Raw genomic sequence first — 17,636 nt, 5'->3', positions numbered from 1 at the left:
CCGATTCCAAGGTCACCGGCAGTGTTAGCAGATCCCTCCTCCCTTTGCAGAATTGTGGGTGTTGCAGAATGTGTCGTCCTTTGGCACACAATCGATTGTCCACTGCAGAATTTGCAGCCCTCTCGCTCACGGTTCTTCTTTTTCTTTGCCAGGGACGGTGCACAGTGCTTGGACCCCCGACCGACCGCCCCCCGCATCACGGACATAAGACTGGACTTGTTCGGATTTGGCCCGTCAGCCAAACCCCACCTTCCGGTCGCCCTTCTCTGCAACTTTTTTTTTTTAATTTTCGCCCCCCCCTTTTGCAACTTTTTTTTTTTAATTTTTTTGGAAAAACTTTTCATGTCCCCCCCCCCCCCAACACCCAAACTGAAAACAGACACCCGAATCTTGCTCGGTACCTCTCATCTTCTAAAGGGAAGCGTGCCATCGTCTCCGGGACCAAGTCCCCCCCCCCTTCCATTTCGCAAACACTAAAGCTCTAATTTTTTTACAAAGCAAAAAACTGACACGTGGGACGCCCGACGGGGAACAGTATGGCGTGCAAAACCGGGAATCATGGTTAGCATCAAAACCCCACGGAGAGGGCATCGGCTTCTCAGCAAAGCCTCAGCATCAGACTTTTTTCCAGGGGGGGGTGGAAGGGGGCTTTAAAAAAACCTGTCGGTGGTTTTCTTTTTCACTGCCTGGTACGCTGGACAATTCCCCGATGCCTCCTTGATCCAGCGGGCAGACGTTCGTTCATTTTGCTGGCTGACCCCATCGCTCGTGTGGGGAATGTTTACATACTTCCAGTTTCTCTTACCCGTTTCTAACCGCTTAACTTCGCACCCTCCCCCCCCACTTCCTCTGGTATCTAGCTCCCTTTCTAACCCGGTTGGCTGAGAAAACCGACCCTTGAGTAAGTGCCCCGACCCTTTCTGCTCACTTGCAACTAGCGGGGAACTCCTCGGTCGAGGCCTGACTTGAAGAAAAATGCCTCTCTCACCTTACTTCCCCCCCCCCCCTTGGAGTGAACAACTTGTCGAGTGGTCTTAGTTTTTGTGTGTGTATGCAAGAAGAGTGTGTGTCTGAGGTGGTACAACGGGGTGGCAGGTCTTGAGGAAGACAGGACAGATTTGCACGGTACCCATCCATCACACCGTTATCAGGTTTCTCTCCCATCGGTGTGGCGGGCGTTTGAACTCGCAACTTCGGTGTCCCTGCGGGCGTTTGAACTCGCAACTTCGGTGTCCCTGCAGTTGTGACGCCAAGTGACAGATTTCTCCCTCTCAACTGCCTTTGGTTTTTCATGTCCATGAATTTTGAAGGCAGAAGAAGCTGTGGAATGTTCCAGAAAGCGGCCATTTTCGAGCCCTCGTCGCAGTTCTCGGACAGTTCGGCTAACATATTGAGAGTGACACGATAGCCTCCTTTAAAAAAAAATCACCATGGTATTTTGGAAAAGGGGTTTTCTGTGTTCAGGAGAATCCTTCGCCGAGAGGAATTGGCAGAGGGTCCAGAATTCTGTGGTCTCTACTAGAGGGTTTACCCGTGATTTTCTCGGGTTGCACTCCTTGCGGGGAAGGAAGAGGAAAGAGAAGCCCATCTGGAACTGGAACCAGTGTTCGGCATCTTCTCTTGGAGCGTTCTTTTGCCCCCCACCCCACAAGCAATAAACTCCGTGCTCACAGAAATGTTTCCCGCCATGACACCTATAACACTCATATCTCTACAGTGTTGCTGGTAATGGCAGTCTTTTCCCCTGCCAGGGGCTGGAGGTTCAGGTGGAGGCGGGCACCCATTTTTTGAGGGCCACAGCTTGGATCTCTGGCCGCTTTGGAGAGCTCAGTATTGGACAGCCGCTCTACCCATCTCCGGAGGGAAAAGCTAGCATCTCACTCAGAAAAGGTGGGGTGGGGTCCTCTCCCCTCCCCTCCCTCCCTCCTACCGTGGGGCTCTGGGCTCTCCAACATGTTTTTTAGAAGCATCAACCCGCAAGCCAATAGTGCGAACCAAAAACCTTCCCACCAAATTGGCTGCACAGTTTGAGGGACAGGTGGAAAATGCCCACCGGCGAATATTCAGTCCCCCCTGGGCCATGATTTGCCAACTTCTGGATTCAAGGACCCGAATGCAGGCCTCAAAGTCCACTGGGGATAGTCTGAAGGCCTTCTTTCCGCTCGTGATTTCTCTAAGATCCCTCCACCCTAACACTCTCAATGCAAAAACCTTCTGGAGCTGGTCATTTCCCCATCTACTCGCTCCCCTCGTCCCGAAGCTAGAGATACAACTTTTCAAGGCTGCTTTGGCAGGCTCGATCGAGATACTTGATGAAAGACAGCCACAATTAATCCTCTGAATCCCCTGAATCGGCTACCGAGTCCCAATTAATACGGCAGTTCAAGATGGGAGGGGTGTCTTAAAACCAGGCCGCCTTTCCATTGACAGTTGATCCCCCCCCCCCCGTAGTGTTCATTGTAACTCAGTTGGCTGCTCATGGGAAGGGATTGGGGCATGAACAATTGTGCGGATGCAAAGACCGTTTGGCGGATTGTGCACGGAGCACAGAAGCGCGGTGCTCTTAAGTTGAGCGTTAATACGATTGGGCGTTTCCTTCCCAGTGGAGATCCATGCTCCCGCGATGCGTATTCTCACTAGAGGCTTTCATTCAGTTCACGAAGGGCTTTGCTCCTGCCTTTTCCTGTCACAGATTTTGCCCTTCCCCTCTGCCCCCATCGCCTCCTTCCCACATAGACCCAAATACAAAAACAGCACAAAGTAGGTCCTCCTGGGACTCACAGTGTTTCCGGAGTCGGTGCTTTCATTTTCGGGCAGGTTTTGTGCCCCACCGGTTTGAGAGTTGTGCCCCTTGAGAGTTCAAAGGTCAGGAGGGCACAAATACTTTTTTTGAGGGGGGGGTTGGGGGGTATTAAGCAGTTGCAGACACTTCACGAGAAATTCCTCGCGAGGATATTTCGGTACGACTCGATTTCCTGCTCCGCGTGTGTTTGCGTGTCCCTCGGAGAGCGAACGAATGAATGACGGGAGAATTTAATCCCGTAGTCGAAATGTGCCATTGCGTGTCTTAATTTTTTTCTTCTTTCTTTTCGGCCAGACTTAATTGTGGACAGGGAGGGAGAGGGCTAGTTTCCCTGGTAGAATGCACCCTCTGGGGTCTTTCTTTTTTTCCGTTTCAGATCACGATGGATTTAGCATTGTTTAGTTATTAATACTGGTTTTTAATAATGGAAAAATAAAAGCATTTAATATCTAAAGGCCGTCTCTCTCTCTCTCTGGCTTCCTGGGAATGTGGGTCTGTCACACAGTGTTCGTATCTCCTTTTGAAGACTTCCTTGCTGTGTAAACCAAACTTTTGAATCGTCATGTTCAGAGGAGGGCACGAGTTACCACACGTGGGGGTGAAGGCCCTTAGTCCAATTCTTAGGGCTGCCAACCTCCAGACGGCACCTGGTGATCGATTGCTATTGCAATGGATCTCCAGAGCGGTGGACTCTGATCTGGGCGAACCGGGTTTGATCCCCCACTCCTCCACATGCAGCTGCTGGTGTGACCTTGGGTCAGTCACAAGTTCTCCCAGAGCTGTTCTCTCAAGAGCAGTCCTCAAAAGAGCGCTCTCAGCCCCCCCTCCCTCACAAGGTGCCTGTTGTGGGGAGGGGAAGGGAAAGGAGTTTGTAAGCCGCTCTGAGACTCTTTCGGGTCGTGGAGGGCGGGGTATAAGTCCAATCTCTTCTTCTTCCTCTTCTTCGTCTCTTAGCTCCCCTTCCTAGTTCGGAGGCCTGGCCTCAAGGCCTCCTGCTGCCCAGCGCCTGGTTCTTAGGGCTGCCAACCTCCAGACGGCACCTGGTGATCGACTGCTATTACAATGGATCTCCAGATGACCCAAGATCCGTTTCCCTAAAGAAAATGGCTGCTTTGGAAGGTGGACTCTATGGCATCGTACCCTGCTGAGGGTCCCTCCTTCACCCAAACCGTGCCTTCCCTGGGCTCCCCCCCCCCCAAATCTCTAGGTATTTCCCAACCCCCATCTGGCAACCCTACCAGCTCTCCCTCCTGAGGAGAAATCTTTTTTTGTTTGCAACTGTGATCAGTGGTATGACCAGAAGAAGAGGAGATTGGATTTATACCCCACCCTTCACTACCTGAAGGAGTCTCAGGGCAGCTTAGAATCGTGAATACTAAGTAAAAAATTCACACAATTTAGAGATCCAACGTAGAAGAAGAGTTGGTTTTTATACCCCGCTTTTCACTATCCAAAGGAGTCTCAGAGTGTCTTACAATCAATCCCCTTCCTTTCCCCTCCCCACAACAGACACCCTGGGAGCAGTGTTCCCTCTAAGCTGAGTTAGTGTGAGCTAGCTCACTGTTTTTTAGCCTCTGGCTCACGCATTTTTGAAAGATGGCTCCAGAGAGCAAACTGATTTATGCAGCAGCCAAATGGCTGGCTCACAACTTTTAATGCCAGTAGCTCACAAAGTAGAATTTTTGCTCACCAGACTCCACAGCTTAGAGGGAGCATTGCCTGTGAGGTAGGTGGGGTTGAGAGAGCTCTTTTGAGGACTCCTCTTGAGCAAAGAGCTCTGGGAAAACTTGTGACTGACCCAAGGTCACACCAGCAGCTGCATGTGGAGGCGTGGGGAATCAAACCCGGTTCTCCCAGATTACAGTCTCCTAACCACGTGGTTCTCCTAACCACGACACCAAACATTCCCCCCTAAAAACAAATTAAAGTAAAACAAAAAAATTGTATATATGGAACCAAAAGGCCAGGAAAAGACTTTCCTGCCTGATAAAGTTTGCTATTTTGGTTTCCGTGAACGTTAATTCTGTCTCGATCGGCAAAGCAGTGAATGTGAGAATATAAAACAAGTGGAACAGATTCCTCCCTCCCCCAATTTACTGCATTAAAACCGTGGGGTAAATTTATGTTTTCCCTATCTGGAAGTGCTCGAGCCATGGGTGGAGCTCTTCACATAACCCCAGCTTCTAAAAAAAGCTCGTTCCACTAAAAAAAAAAAAAGGTGGCTACACAGTTCTCTTTCAAAAAAAGCCTTATCCAGAAAAATGTACAGTAGACTGCTCAACAAGAGCTTCCATGTGCAGTAGCAGTCTACCCCACAGTACCATCTACCCGCTGCTGGCTATCCCCCTTGTAGATGCTTCCGCTACCATGGGCCTGCCGGTTGCCTCCAGCAAGGGAACAGAAGTGCGAATCTTTTTTTTTTTAAATCCTTATACTCATAACAGCACGGCCTGTAACACTGGATCTCGATCCGTCCATGACCCTGGAGTCAAAAGAACAGTGAGATATGAAAGAAAAATAACAGCACTGTCTGGAGGGGTGGTATTCAGTGAAGATTGCACTTTATTGGTGTGGTACAAAAGCTTGCAGTCCCGGTATTGTGTCACGCTGAGGGTGAAAACTGTGCCCAGAGAAATGCCCGCCACCACGGTGAGGTAAAGTTCTCGCAAAAACATTTTGCCGGAAGAGCAGGTCAGAGGTGGGTGTCTCCATCTAATGCAGGAGGTTTTTGCGTGTCCAAAACGCCGGTCGGGTTCTTCGCTATAGGATTTCTTATGCCCTACTTATTCTACAGCCCATTGGCTCAAGCCAAATTACGGGGATATATGAATTGGTAACCAGGTTTTTGCGGGCATCCGTGCTCAGTTGGGGAGCCACGCCCTACCGGCTGACGGCCACGCTGCACGTAGAACCTACCCGAAAATGTCTAAGTCACCCCCCCCCCCGCAGTGCATAGCTGGACATTCAACACCGTTTTTGAAGGGCAGAGAGAGAATAGGCATGCAATTTTGCCAGGCATAGAATTGAGCCCTTTTGACCAGATAGCTACACCAGCAGCCTCCGATTCAAAATGAACATTTCAGAGTGGGCTATGGGTAGAAAATTCACAGGTGCTGGGTGGGAGGGAGGAAAGGGCAGCCCCCCCCCCCCAAGTTCCATGGCACTGCTGGAAGACGACCAGACCACCACGGGTTTGTTCTTCCAGCAGGCTGAGGCCAAACCGGTGTGACAGCGTGCCGTTAAAGAGCGACTAACAGAAAAATCCTCGCCCATTTCCAAGTGCCTCTGACATGATATGTTTTGGACAAGGATTGTCACAGAGAAAGTCTCAACTTTGCCTTTCTTCGCTAGCCCAGCCCTGGTAGGTATACGGCCCCCTTTCCCCCAACCCTAAAGCCGTACGGACAACTGTGAACTCCGCTTTCCTTGTTAAACTCTGTCTCCGCTGCGGCCAATCTTCATGGGACAGAAGGCGGCGTTTATACAGCCATTTTTAAAAAAATGGTCGACATTTTCTTCAGCACCCCTCCCCTCCGTGAGGACTAGCCCTTTCAAGCGGCTTGAAAAGAAGAGAAGTGTTCACCCGTGTTTTCCTTTTGCACCTCTACAGAAACATCATAAACTCCCCACACACACACTGTGCACCCCACAGCAGTGAATTTCATACGGGGGGGGGGGGAGATAATTTTCTGTGGGGGGAATGCACAACGATGCTGTCTCCAGAACCAACAAATGTCCACCTCCCACCCCCAAAAGCAAGGCTCTCGTGGACAGAATAAAAGCCAAACTTGTGTGCTGTGCAGAATAAAAAAAGCCAAACTTTAAAATATGTGTCTCTGTGTGTGTTTTGTGGTGCTAGTTCCGGCTTACCCCCCCCCTTTCCCCCTTGCTTCAAATCCCCAAGCGATACCCACTTCCTTGCACCAAGCAAGAGGGCAGGAGGAAGGGGGGGGGGAATTATTTGGTTTCAGATGCTTTCCCTTTAAAGGGGAGGGGCTAGTATTAGCCCCGCCTCCTACCTGTGTCTAATTTGTGGTTTAAATAAACCAGCTTCCCCACATTGAATGCACACCCCACCCCAAAGTCCACCACCCCGGTGGAAGTTCCCTTCCCTGCGGCGTCTGCTCGACCCATCAGGCCAGTGGTTTGCGGAAGATGCTCCAGGCGTGGAAGCAGCGGGTGAAGGCGGGCGGCTCGTTCCCTTTACGGACGAGGCGGAGCTTTCGGGGACGGGAAGTGTCTTTGGAGCGCATGTGTTGGATGTAGACCTACAGAAAAAGAACGCCAGTTGACGGTCAGGGGGGAGGGAAGGAGGGGGCCACGATCCCAAGCAGCAGTCTTCCAAGGAGGGCAAGGTGGTATATATGGATTCTCCATCCCCAGGGTTACGCACTAAGAGAGACAGTGTGGTATAGCGGTTAAGTGCGTGGAGCTCCTGGCCGGATCCTTACCTGGCAAGCTTTAAGGCTGAGTTTGATCTCCACTTGGCTGGTTTGTGTTCCGACCCACATGTACACCTGTAGGGCAGAGTTGTAAAAACAAAAACAAACAAGGTAAGACACTTGGGGGCAGTGTTCCCTCTAAGCTGAGTTACTGTGAGCTAGCTCACAGTATATTAGCCTCCGGTTCACACATTTTTGTCTTCGCTCAGGGAGGAGGGCTCCAGAGCATACTAATGTATGCAGTAGCCAAATCGCTTGCTTACCACTTTAATGCCAGTGGCTCACAAAGTGGAATTTTTGCTCGCCAGACTCCAAAGCTTAGAGGGAGCACTGCTTGGGGTAAAAGGGTTCTGTTTCACGTATGACTTTTCCTGCCGCCTGTATCCCACCCAGCACTGGCTGTTTCCCTCCCCCCGCTCCCCCCACCGTCTTTTGCACCCCAGCCTCGAACTCACTTCCCGCCCATTGTCCAATAACATGATGTCATCGTCGGCGAGGTCGTCTTGGCAGAAGTCGGAGCACTTTTCAGACACGGCGAAATAACCCTTTTCGTTGGAGCACCTGGACAGGAGGAGGAACCAAAAAGAGCATGTGTTGGAGGGGGTGGGGTACTTGTCCCAGCAACATGGGGAGGGACATCGATTGGATTAGCGTAGTTCAGGCACCGGGAGACCCGGATTCAAATCACTGCTTTTTCTGTGAAAGCTCGCTGGATGGTCATAGGACAGTCCCATGCTCTTAGTCTCACCTACCTCACAGGGTTGTTGTAAGGCTAAAATGGAGGAAAGGAAGATAAACGCAAGCTGCCTGGAGGGCTTCACTGCGGGGGGGGGGGGAAGCAGGGGTACAAATGAAACAATAAAGTGTGCTAGGAACAACAAACGTTTGAACTGAGCTTTAACCAAAAAGCTTGGTCGGGTATGGGGATATTTTAGCATTCCCTGAGACTACAGGAAAGCCACAGAATGTGTCCTCAGAATGTCTGAGAGGCAGCATTTAGAGCACCAGACCTGGGTTTGAATCCCCACTCTGTCATGGAAACTCACTGGGCAACCTTGGGCCAGTTACATGCTCTCAGCATTGTCTACCCACAGGGTTGTTGTGAGGATAAAGTGGAGGAAAGGAGAGTGGCGTAAGACGCATGGGTCTCCATTGGTGGAGAAAGCTAGGGTATAAATTAAGTGAATAAATAAATCTTTTCTTGCTTTGTTTCATCTTAAAGCAGGTTCGGCCTTCCTGAAAAAGAAAAAACTTATCAGCCAGGGGTCGTCTGTAGTACAGTCCCTTCCTCGATCATGTCATTTCTCCAAGCTAAAGAAGCCCCAAGCGTTTTAACCTTTTTTCCCTATGAAGAAAGGTTAAAGCGCTTGGGGCTCTTTAGCTTGGAGAAACGACGGCTGAGGGGTGACATGATCGAGGTTTACAAGGTTATTCACGGGATAGAGCAGGTTGAGAAAGAAGTCCTTTTCTCCCTTTCTCACAATGCAAGAACTCGTGGGCACTCCATGAAATTGCTGAGCAGTCGGGTTAGAATGGATAAAAGGAATTCCTTCTTCACCCAAAGAGTGATGAACACATGGAATTCACTGCCACAGGAGGTGGCGGCGGCTACAAGCATGGACGGCTTCAAGAAGGAATTAGATAAGCATATGGAGCAGAGGTCCATCAGTGGCTCTTAGCCACAAGGTCTAGATAGGAACTCTCAGTCTGGGGCAAGGGATGCTCTGAATTCTTGGTGCGGGGGGGGGGCAACAGTGTGATGGGGCTTCTGGTGTCCTGGCCCCACTGGTGGACCTCCTGATGGCACCTGGTATTTCTGGCCACTGTGTGACAGAGTGTTGGACTGGATGGGCCATTGGCCTGATCCAACATTGGCTTCTCTTCTGTTCTTCTGTTTTCCTACTTTCTGGGACTGGTCTTACAAAACAAGAAAGATATCCCACAACTGCCCCCAATCGACCCTGCAAAGGTGTTTCACTTCCATGCTATGTTTAGGCATGCTCTTTCCCAGTTAACACTGCCATTCTCTGGAATGTGTGTGGGGGAATCCTCCTCGCCTCTGCCTGGTGCACTAACAGTGTCTACTGTCTGGGTTTTTATCTGCTTTTGCTTTCCTGACCTTGGCTGGTCCAGCTGCTCCTGACTTGCTGGGAATAAACGGCTTCGGCTTTGCCTGTCCTCTTTTCCCCGTGCGTGCGCACAATGCTTATTGGCTTTTGCTTGTAAGGGGGATGTTTTGAAACTAGTATAATTCAGGGTGCCTAGCTGCTGTGGGCCATTCCTGACAAAAGAAGTTCACGTGTCATAGTTTTGAACTACCAATAAACAGAATTCTTCTTATGAAGTGCTGTGTGGTGTGATCTGACTATCGAACCCTGACACCGGCCCACGAAAAACAAAATTACTTTAAAATGTCGGGTGGACACAGAGGAACCACAAAGACCAGGCCAGAGAAAAGCCGTCATGGAAGAACTGGCTCTCACCTGAAGAGCCGGGAATACTTCATGTACTCGGCGTCTCCGTCGTAGGGCTTCTGTGTTCCGATGCCGACCCAGAAGAAGTTTTCCGGCTCCTCCCCTTCGTTGATCACCTGCAACCGAATAAGAAGCACATTGACTGTTTGGGGTGGATGGAACTGGAGGGGACAAAAGCTGTGGAACAAAAGCTGTGCCCCATATGTCAATTTGGCTCGCATTTGCACCTGACAGCTTACGTGGGCTAGTGACTGAGTAAGGGTCACCAGACCCCCCCCCCCGGTAGAGGTGGGGGTCCCCCACTGCCAGGCCCACCACCCTGCCCCTGATCAGGTGGCCAGTGGGGGGGACTCCAGCAATGTATCCAGGTCAATTCCAACATGACCCGGAAGTGACGTCATCACATCTGCGACATGGGGGTGACGCTCTGGTATCGTGGGCAAAAACACTACGTAACGAGTCTTGAACTCGCTTTTTTGTGAGCCGCCCTGAGCCCGCTTTGGAGCGGATGGGATGAAAATCTCAAAATAAGTAACTAAAAATAAAATAGAAGCCAAATTTACCTCAGAGTTTTTTCCCCAAGTACCAGAGCGTCACCCCACTGTCGCTGCGTGATGATGTCACTTCCGGGTCATGTCGGAAGTGAGGTGGACACGTCACTGCAACGTCGGCTGGGCCTCCCTCCCTCTCCCCGTAAGTCTCCCCCCATCCTCTGCCGGTTGGCACCTGGCAACCCTACAACTGAGAAGGTTGCGAGTTCAAAGGGAATCAGCAAAGTGACTGGTCGTGGCCGTGTGTAGTGGTTAGGAGCGCGGACTCTAATCTGGGAGAACCCGGGTTTGATTCCCCACTCCTCCACATGCAGCTGGTGGTGTGACCTTGGGTCAGTCACAAGTTCTCTCAGAGCTGTTCTCTCAAGGGCAGTCCTCAAAAGAGCTCTCTCAGCCCCACGTGCCTCACAGGGTGTCTGTTGTGGGGAGGGGAAGGGAAAGGAGATTGTAAGCCGCTCTGAGACTCCTTCGGGTAATGAAGGGCAGGGGTATAAATCCAGCCTCCTCCTCCTCCTCCTCACCTGTTTGCTATAGGAATCATCAAACATGTGGTTCATAATGTCTTCGGCCAGCTTCGCTTCATCCGGGTCGGCGGCTCGTCCCACCCAAGTGTAGACGATGCCCTGATTGTCGGTGCTCTCGAAGGGAACCTGGAAAGCAAAGCAAATAAATATACAAATGAAGCAAAAGCGGGGGTCAGGGATGGGTGGGTGGAAAAGGCCCCGACTGTTTTAAAGGGGTCAGAAAGATCGGCCCTGATTATGGGGGAACTATCCCACTAATGTTTTTGGTTCTGAACTGTATCGTGGCAGACGTTACGTAGGACACAACCAACTCTGTCACCTTTATTTACAGTGATTTATCACATTTATTTGCAGAGCTTTTACAGTTCTGCAGGGCCTGCAAGATGGAGCTCTTCCGCCAGGCCTTCAAGTTGAGGCAGTGGATATCCAACTCAATCTGGCCTCCCCGCAATGAGTCGCTCTCATGTGTCTGCTGAGGTATGATTTATCATAAAAGTATTTAGTGCTGTAGTTATTTTATTGTATTCATTGTATATATTCTGTTATCTTGTTTTTATTGTTGTAGATCTGCACTCAGCAGATCAAAACGGGTTGGAACCTGCCCTGAGCCTGCTTTGCGGGGAGGGCGAGATATAAATTGAAAAATGAAATTAAAATTAATTTCTCCAAGTAGCTGCACTCCAGTAGTGGACCCAAAATGGCATACAACATTGAGCTTCCCTGCCCCATTGTAACCTTCCAACAAACCTGTGAGGTAGGTAGGCTCTGTGTGTGTGTGTGAGAGAGAGAAAGAGACCCGAAGTCACCTAATAAATATCCCTGGCAGATTGGGGATTCGAAACATAGTTTCCCAGATCCCACTACGCCAGCAATAAAAAGCTAAAGAAATACGATACCAGCACAATTTGACTTCTTGAATATCCTACTCCGGCTCACACATTTTTGTCTCAGCTCAGGAAGGATGGCTCCGGAGCAACCTAATTTATGCAGCAGCCAAATTGCTCGCTCACAATTTTAACACCAGTAGCTCACAAAGCAGAATTTTTGCTCACTATACTCCACAGCTTGGAGGGAGCATCGGTCACGACCCTTGGGAAAATCTGCTGAGGGCAGCACACTGGGGTTACGGCAGGCACCGCCAATAGCCATGGGTTTTGGCAGAAGACGATGCACAGATCGATCGAGTTACCTTCAAGATGAAGCAAAATTCCGAGTTCAGGAGACTGGAGTCCGTGTTGATCTGGATGCAGCTACGAAGGAGAAGAGAGGGAGTTTTTCATTTATCTTATACAATGGCTAACAGTAAAAGTACTCTGCCCATGCTCAGAGGCACGGTAATTATTCCACAAGTTGGAAGACCGGGTTCCAGGTTTAATGCTCTGAAAAGGCGGCCTGGAAATTAAAACCCTGTTTAGGGGGAAGGCGCGAGGCCTCTGTGGATCCAGGGCAGGGGCACTGTACCGTGAGCAGAGGGCACTTCCGTTGGTCCGGATGTGGTAGAGACTGGGCTGGAGGTTGGCGTCCCGGGCTTTCCTCTTCCCCTTGTGGATGATGAACTTCCGCTTGAAGTGGGAGAGGAACTTGGGGTTCTCCTGCTGCTGCGTCATGCGGACGACCTGCAGTTTGCAAAGAGCATGCAGGAGGGTTAGGGAACCCGCACGCTTGCTAAGAACATGATGCGCGATGCGCTGACGTGGGCCTAGACGCCATCCAGAGGGCCATATGAGACACTGTGCGGTCGTGTGCACAAAAATTAAACACCTTTGGGTCCTGACCCGCAGATCGGGAAACACCGTCCTATATCATTTTGGTTACTATTTCGGCGGCCAAGACAACTTCAGCAGGGCAGATGGGCAGAAAAAGCCAGATGGTGGCCATTGAAGGGATGCTGGACCACATTTCCAGTGGTCAGTGAATTTTTGGAGGAGGAGTCCTTATAGCTTCATGCCCCCAGTCCCTTTCCAAGGCCTGCAAAATTAGAATAGATTCTGCAAAAATAGTCAAAAGGTAAAGGTTTCCCTTGATTGAAAGCCAGCCGGATTCAACTCTAAGGGGGCGGTGCTCACCTCCGTTTCCAAGCCAAAGAGCCAGCGCTGTCCGAAGATGCTTCTGCGGTCATGTGGCCGGCGTGACTAAACGCTGAGGCACACGGAATGCTGTTCCCTTCCCACCGAAGCGATGCCTATTTATTACTTGCAATTTCTTGCTTTCGAACTGCTCGGTTGGCAGGAGGTGGGGCCAGAGACGGGAGCTCACTCTGTCCCGCAGACCTCGGGTCTCGAACTGCTGAGCTACCGATCTTCCGGTCTGCAGCTCAGCATCTTAACTGCTGAGCCACCGCAGCTCAGTAAAAAAGGTAAAGGTTCCCTTGCTCGAAAGCCAGTCGAATCCGACTCTAGGGTTGCGGTACTCATCTCCGTTTCAAAGCCGAAGAGCCAGCACTGTCCGAAGACGTTCCTGTGGTCATGTGGCCGGCATGACTAAACAACAAGGCGCACGGAACGCTGTTACCTTCCCACCGAAGTGGTACCTATTTATCTACTTGCAATTTCTTGCTTTCGAACTGCTAGGTTGGCAGGAGCTGGAACTAGAGATGGGAGCTCACTCCGTCATGCGGCAACTCAGGTCTCGAACTGCTGAACTACTGACCTTCCACAGCCTGCAGTTCAGCGTCTTAACCACTTGAGCCACCGCAGCTCCCGCAGCTCAGTAAACGGGCATGAAAATGTGTCTCTACAGATACAGCCTTTCTGCATGGAAGAGGATCCCGATTTCAACAAAACCAGAAAGCCTGTCAAAAAGCTGCTTCCACCCAGCTCCCCCTGCGAGCCCGCCCCCTCGCGTCACCCACCTCCAGCTTGCCAGGAAAGAGGCTCTCAAACTTCTTCTGAAGGCTGAAGGTGAAGGTCAACCAGCCCATGTTGGAGGCCTCCCGCCCCTGCCAGAAGTACACCACGCACTGGAAATCCTCCTCGGGCTGCTTCTCCTCTTCCTCCTCTTCCTCTTCCTCCTCGGCTGCCTCCTCCCCTTCAGTAGCGCCTTTTGCCCTGCTCCTCTTCTTCTTCTCCTCGTCTTCCTCGTTCTCCACAGGCACCCAGTACCTGAAAGCCAAGCACACAACGCCTCTATTATCCATCCGCTCCTACCTCCAGAGACAGCATCGGTAGAGGAAGAACACACCAGCTTCGAAGTACCAGAAATTGCCACCGGTGTGCACCAGGGGAATGCCAAAGCTTGCTTTGAAAAACTGCTCCCCATATGATCAGCCTCGGACATCCATCTGCACCCACCTTCTGAAACAGCATTGGTAAAGGAAAAAACACACCGGCTTCGAAGTACCAGAGATTGCTCCCAATGGGAGGAGGAGGAGAAGAAGAAGAGTTGGATTTATACCCCGCCCTTCACTCGGAGTCTCAGAGGGGCTTACAATCCCTTTCCCTTCCCCTCCCCACAACAGACACCCTGTGAGGTGGGTGGGGCTGAGAGAGCTCTCTTGAGAACTGCCCTTGAGAGAACAGCTCTTGATTGACCCAAGGTCACCAAGCTGGCTGCATGTGGAGGAGGAGTGGGGAATCAAACCTGGTTCTCCAGATGAGAGTCTGCCACTCTTAACCATTGCACCAAACTATAAGCCAAAGCTTGCTTGAAAAAACTGCTCCCCAGTTTGGTGTCGTGGTGAAGTGCACGGACTCTAATCTAGGAGAACCGGGTTTGATTCCCCACTCCTCCACTTGCACCTGGCCGGATGACCTTGGGCAAGCCATAGTTCTGATAAGAGCTGTTCTTGAAAAAAAGAGCAGTTTCTATCAGAGCTCTCTCAGCCCCACCTGCCTCACAGGGTGCCTGTTGTGGGGAGGGGAAGGGAAAGGAGTTTGTAAGCCGCTCTGAGACTCCTTTGGGTAGTGAAGGGCGGAGTATAAATCCAATCTCCTCCTCCGCCATTCATCTGCCCCGCTTCCCGAGAGAAAAACACACTAGCTTCGAAGTACTAGAAATTGCCCCCGGTTTGCACAAGGGAAATGCCCATCTGTCCAGAGAGAGGCTTTACAGCAGGGGGTCCTTCCAAGGGTCGTGGGTCAGCTACTCAATGATGCCCACCCACAATGCCAGCTTTGGCCAGGTGCCATAAAAAAACTGGCAAATGCCACCCTGGCACAGAGATGTCCTGGCGATTGGCACTAGCTTACGGAATCACAAGCCCGGTTCCCCACATCGGGGCAGTCTTTTCCTGGGCAAGTACAGAAGGGAGAACAGAGAACTGGACGATTCGTTACCGGCACAAGAAGACGTAGCAATCCTGGGTGTGAAAGTGCCCAAATTCCTCCTCCGGCAGGCGGGCGAATTTCTTGCCTTCCAGGACGAACCCTTCCATGCCGTCCAAGTCTTCGTTCCACTCTTCCATGAGCTGCTCCGCCTGTCCCCGAGAGAGAGAGAGAAACGGGCACACATGCATCATGGCGGGGATCGGTAACCAAAGCTCTGGGGCAGAGCGGGATTTGAACCCATGGCTCTCTGGTCGACCCTGACGCTCATGGTGTCCCTACTTTTTGTCATCCTGGGCTTACTGGGTTGTTTATTGGCTGTTTGGGGCTTTTTTCTGGTTTTTTAAAAATTTAATCGAAGAACTATATTACTTACAACAACAAAAAGATACACAAATTGTATATCACATCATCTAATGTATAAACTAAATTATATCAATTCAACTTATATGTCGCTATATTACATTTATATCTCTTTATTACACAAGCAGTGTGCTTCTTTTTTCGTTCTTTCAAAATGATCATTAATTAGGCATTGAAACATACATGATAATTATTAGCTTCCTCAGTTCCACCATCTTCTATCTTCTTGTTTTTAATCTGATAATACGGTTGATTAACTGATAAAGTATAAGTTGGAGGCCAGAAATGGTCTCAGGCTTTTTTCACTGCACAAGTTGTACATTTTGGAATTCACCTTGAGTCTCTGTGCCGAAGGCGGCTACCAAGATCAGTTCACCTGGAGAAAAATGGCTGCTCTGGAGGGGGCACACTAGGGCATTGTACCCTGCTGAGGCCCCTCCCCTCCCCAAACCCCACCCACCCCTGGATCCATCCCCAAAGTCTCCAGGGATTTCCCAACCCAGAGCTCTAGCCCATCTATGTCAGTTTGGGCCTTATTGGTTTCCACATCTGCCTGATCAATTATCAATAACATTAAATCATATGAGCACTTGTTCAATATTTCTATCCATTTTCTTTTAAATTCTTCATCATCTAGAAACACTGCTGGTCCTTTCTGAACGCGCAAACCTCTTGGCATCTTACCAGAGCTACAATATTCCATAAGTGAGGCTGCGTGCAACATTAGTCTAGTTATGTATTTTATTATAGAACACCCTGATGAAGGATGAACGTTGAAACGTTGTTATCAAACATCCGGACACAATGTCGAATAATTTAGTCGTTCTCCATTGTTTACACGTTGTACTTTTTCGTGGTAGCTGCTTTGTATACATCATTCTCCATTACATGTTCTTCAGCTTCTTGACGAGTTGTAATCGTTGAGTCTGTTTACTACACTTGTTTTTCCCTCCTATTATTATTATGTAGTAGTGTAGTGAACATTATTAAGGAACTAGAGCTCCTGTTTCTAGTTCCAGCTCCTGCCAACCTAGCAGTTCGAAAGCAAGAAATTGCAAGTAGAGAAATAGGTACCACTTCACTGGGAAGGTAACAGCGTTCCGTGCGCTTTGGTGTTTAGTCATGCCGGCCACATGACCACGGAAACGTCTTCAGACAGCGCTGGCTCTTCGGCTTGGAAACGGAGATGAGCACCGCAACCCTAGAGTCGGACTCGACTGGCTTTAGAGCAAGGGAACCTTTACCTTTTAGCAGGGCTTTTTTTGTAGAAAAAGCCCAGCAGGAACTCATTAGCATAACAGGCCAAACCCAAGAGCAGAAACTCATTAGCAGTTTGGTGTAGTGGTTAAGTGTGCGGACTCTAATCTGGGAGAACCGGGTTTGATTCCCCACTCCTCCACTTGCACCTGCTGATGTGACCTTGGGTCAGTCACAAGCTCTAGCACAGCTGTCCTTGAAAAAGAGCAGTTTCTGCCAGAGTTCTCTCAGCCCCACCCACCTCACAGGGTGTCTGTTGTGGGGAGGGGAAGGGAAAGGAGTTTGTCAGCCGCTCTGAGACTCCAAGTGAAGGGCGGGATATAAATCCAATCTCTTCTTCTTCTTCTTCTTCATATTAGGCCACACCCCTGACAGAACAGCTAATTAGCATATTAGGCCGCAGCCCCCTGTTACCAGAAGTGTGGTCATCCAGCCACACCCACCTTTTGCTCCTTATTCTGTTTACCTTGTTTGTTGTCAAAACCCAGGGCCTTTTTTTGTAGCAGGAACTTCTTTGCATGTTAGGCCACACACCCCTAATGTAGCCAATCCTAATGCGTTTCTGCTGTTGGGTGTGGTCTGTTATGCTAATGAGTTCCTGCTGGGCGTGGCCAACTCAGGAGCCAGCCGGAACTCCGTTCCTGTGCGTTCCTGCCCAAAAATAGCCCTGCCTTTTAGTGAACATTATTAAACCCTAATAATTAAACATGAGGAATTTGCGTTGTGCTTGGTTCTCGGGGAAGGGGGGGGGGGCGCGCGCAGCAGTGACCCACAGGAAGTTGGCCCCTCCCCTGATGATAACCTTTGTTTGCTCATCTTCTCCCCCCGCCCCGAAGGCCTACCTCGCTGAGGGGCATGGGGGGCTGCCGGGGCAGAAAGAGGGCCGTCAGGTCCGCCTTCATCTGGTCCTTCTTCTCCGCGTCCTTCTGCACTTTGCCCGAGAGGCCGCCCACCTGCTGA

The 17,636-nt window shown here is 50.4% G+C and overlaps 2 protein-coding genes across 3 annotated transcripts in view; one reads left to right on the top strand and one right to left on the bottom strand.

Moving 5' to 3' along the window:
* Positions 1-278, top strand: part of LLGL1 (lethal giant larvae homolog 1 (Drosophila)) — an 87,950-nt gene extending 87,672 nt beyond the window's left edge. For both annotated transcript variants that reach the window (XM_015409331.1, XM_015409324.1), the window contains exon 23: positions 153-278. The gene's annotated coding sequence lies outside the window, so the exon portion shown is untranslated. The remainder of the gene's footprint in view (positions 1-152) is intronic.
* Positions 279-5,341: 5,063 nt separating this feature from the next.
* Positions 5,342-17,636, bottom strand: part of FLII (flightless I actin binding protein) — a 61,131-nt gene continuing 48,836 nt past the window's right edge. Inside the window, exons 21-30 of the mRNA XM_015409433.1 lie at positions 17,519-17,636; positions 15,069-15,208; positions 13,646-13,895; positions 12,256-12,410; positions 11,984-12,044; positions 10,792-10,920; positions 9,729-9,835; positions 7,701-7,806; positions 7,255-7,320; positions 5,342-7,071 (exon numbers count right to left, since the gene is read on the bottom strand). The exon at positions 17,519-17,636 is cut by the window's right edge and continues 89 nt beyond it. Coding sequence (XP_015264919.1) covers positions 6,937-7,071; positions 7,255-7,320; positions 7,701-7,806; positions 9,729-9,835; positions 10,792-10,920; positions 11,984-12,044; positions 12,256-12,410; positions 13,646-13,895; positions 15,069-15,208; positions 17,519-17,636 — 1,267 coding nt within the window. The 3' untranslated portion in view covers positions 5,342-6,936. The remainder of the gene's footprint in view (positions 7,072-7,254; positions 7,321-7,700; positions 7,807-9,728; positions 9,836-10,791; positions 10,921-11,983; positions 12,045-12,255; positions 12,411-13,645; positions 13,896-15,068; positions 15,209-17,518) is intronic.

Source organism: Gekko japonicus, unplaced genomic scaffold, assembly GCF_001447785.1.
Source record: "Gekko japonicus isolate JY-2015 unplaced genomic scaffold, Gekko_japonicus_V1.1 scaffold103, whole genome shotgun sequence".
NCBI classification, from domain to species: Eukaryota; Metazoa; Chordata; class Lepidosauria; order Squamata; family Gekkonidae; genus Gekko; species Gekko japonicus.
The sequence above is the reverse complement of the archived record's forward strand: the minus strand, read 5'-3'. Positions and strand labels throughout refer to the sequence as shown.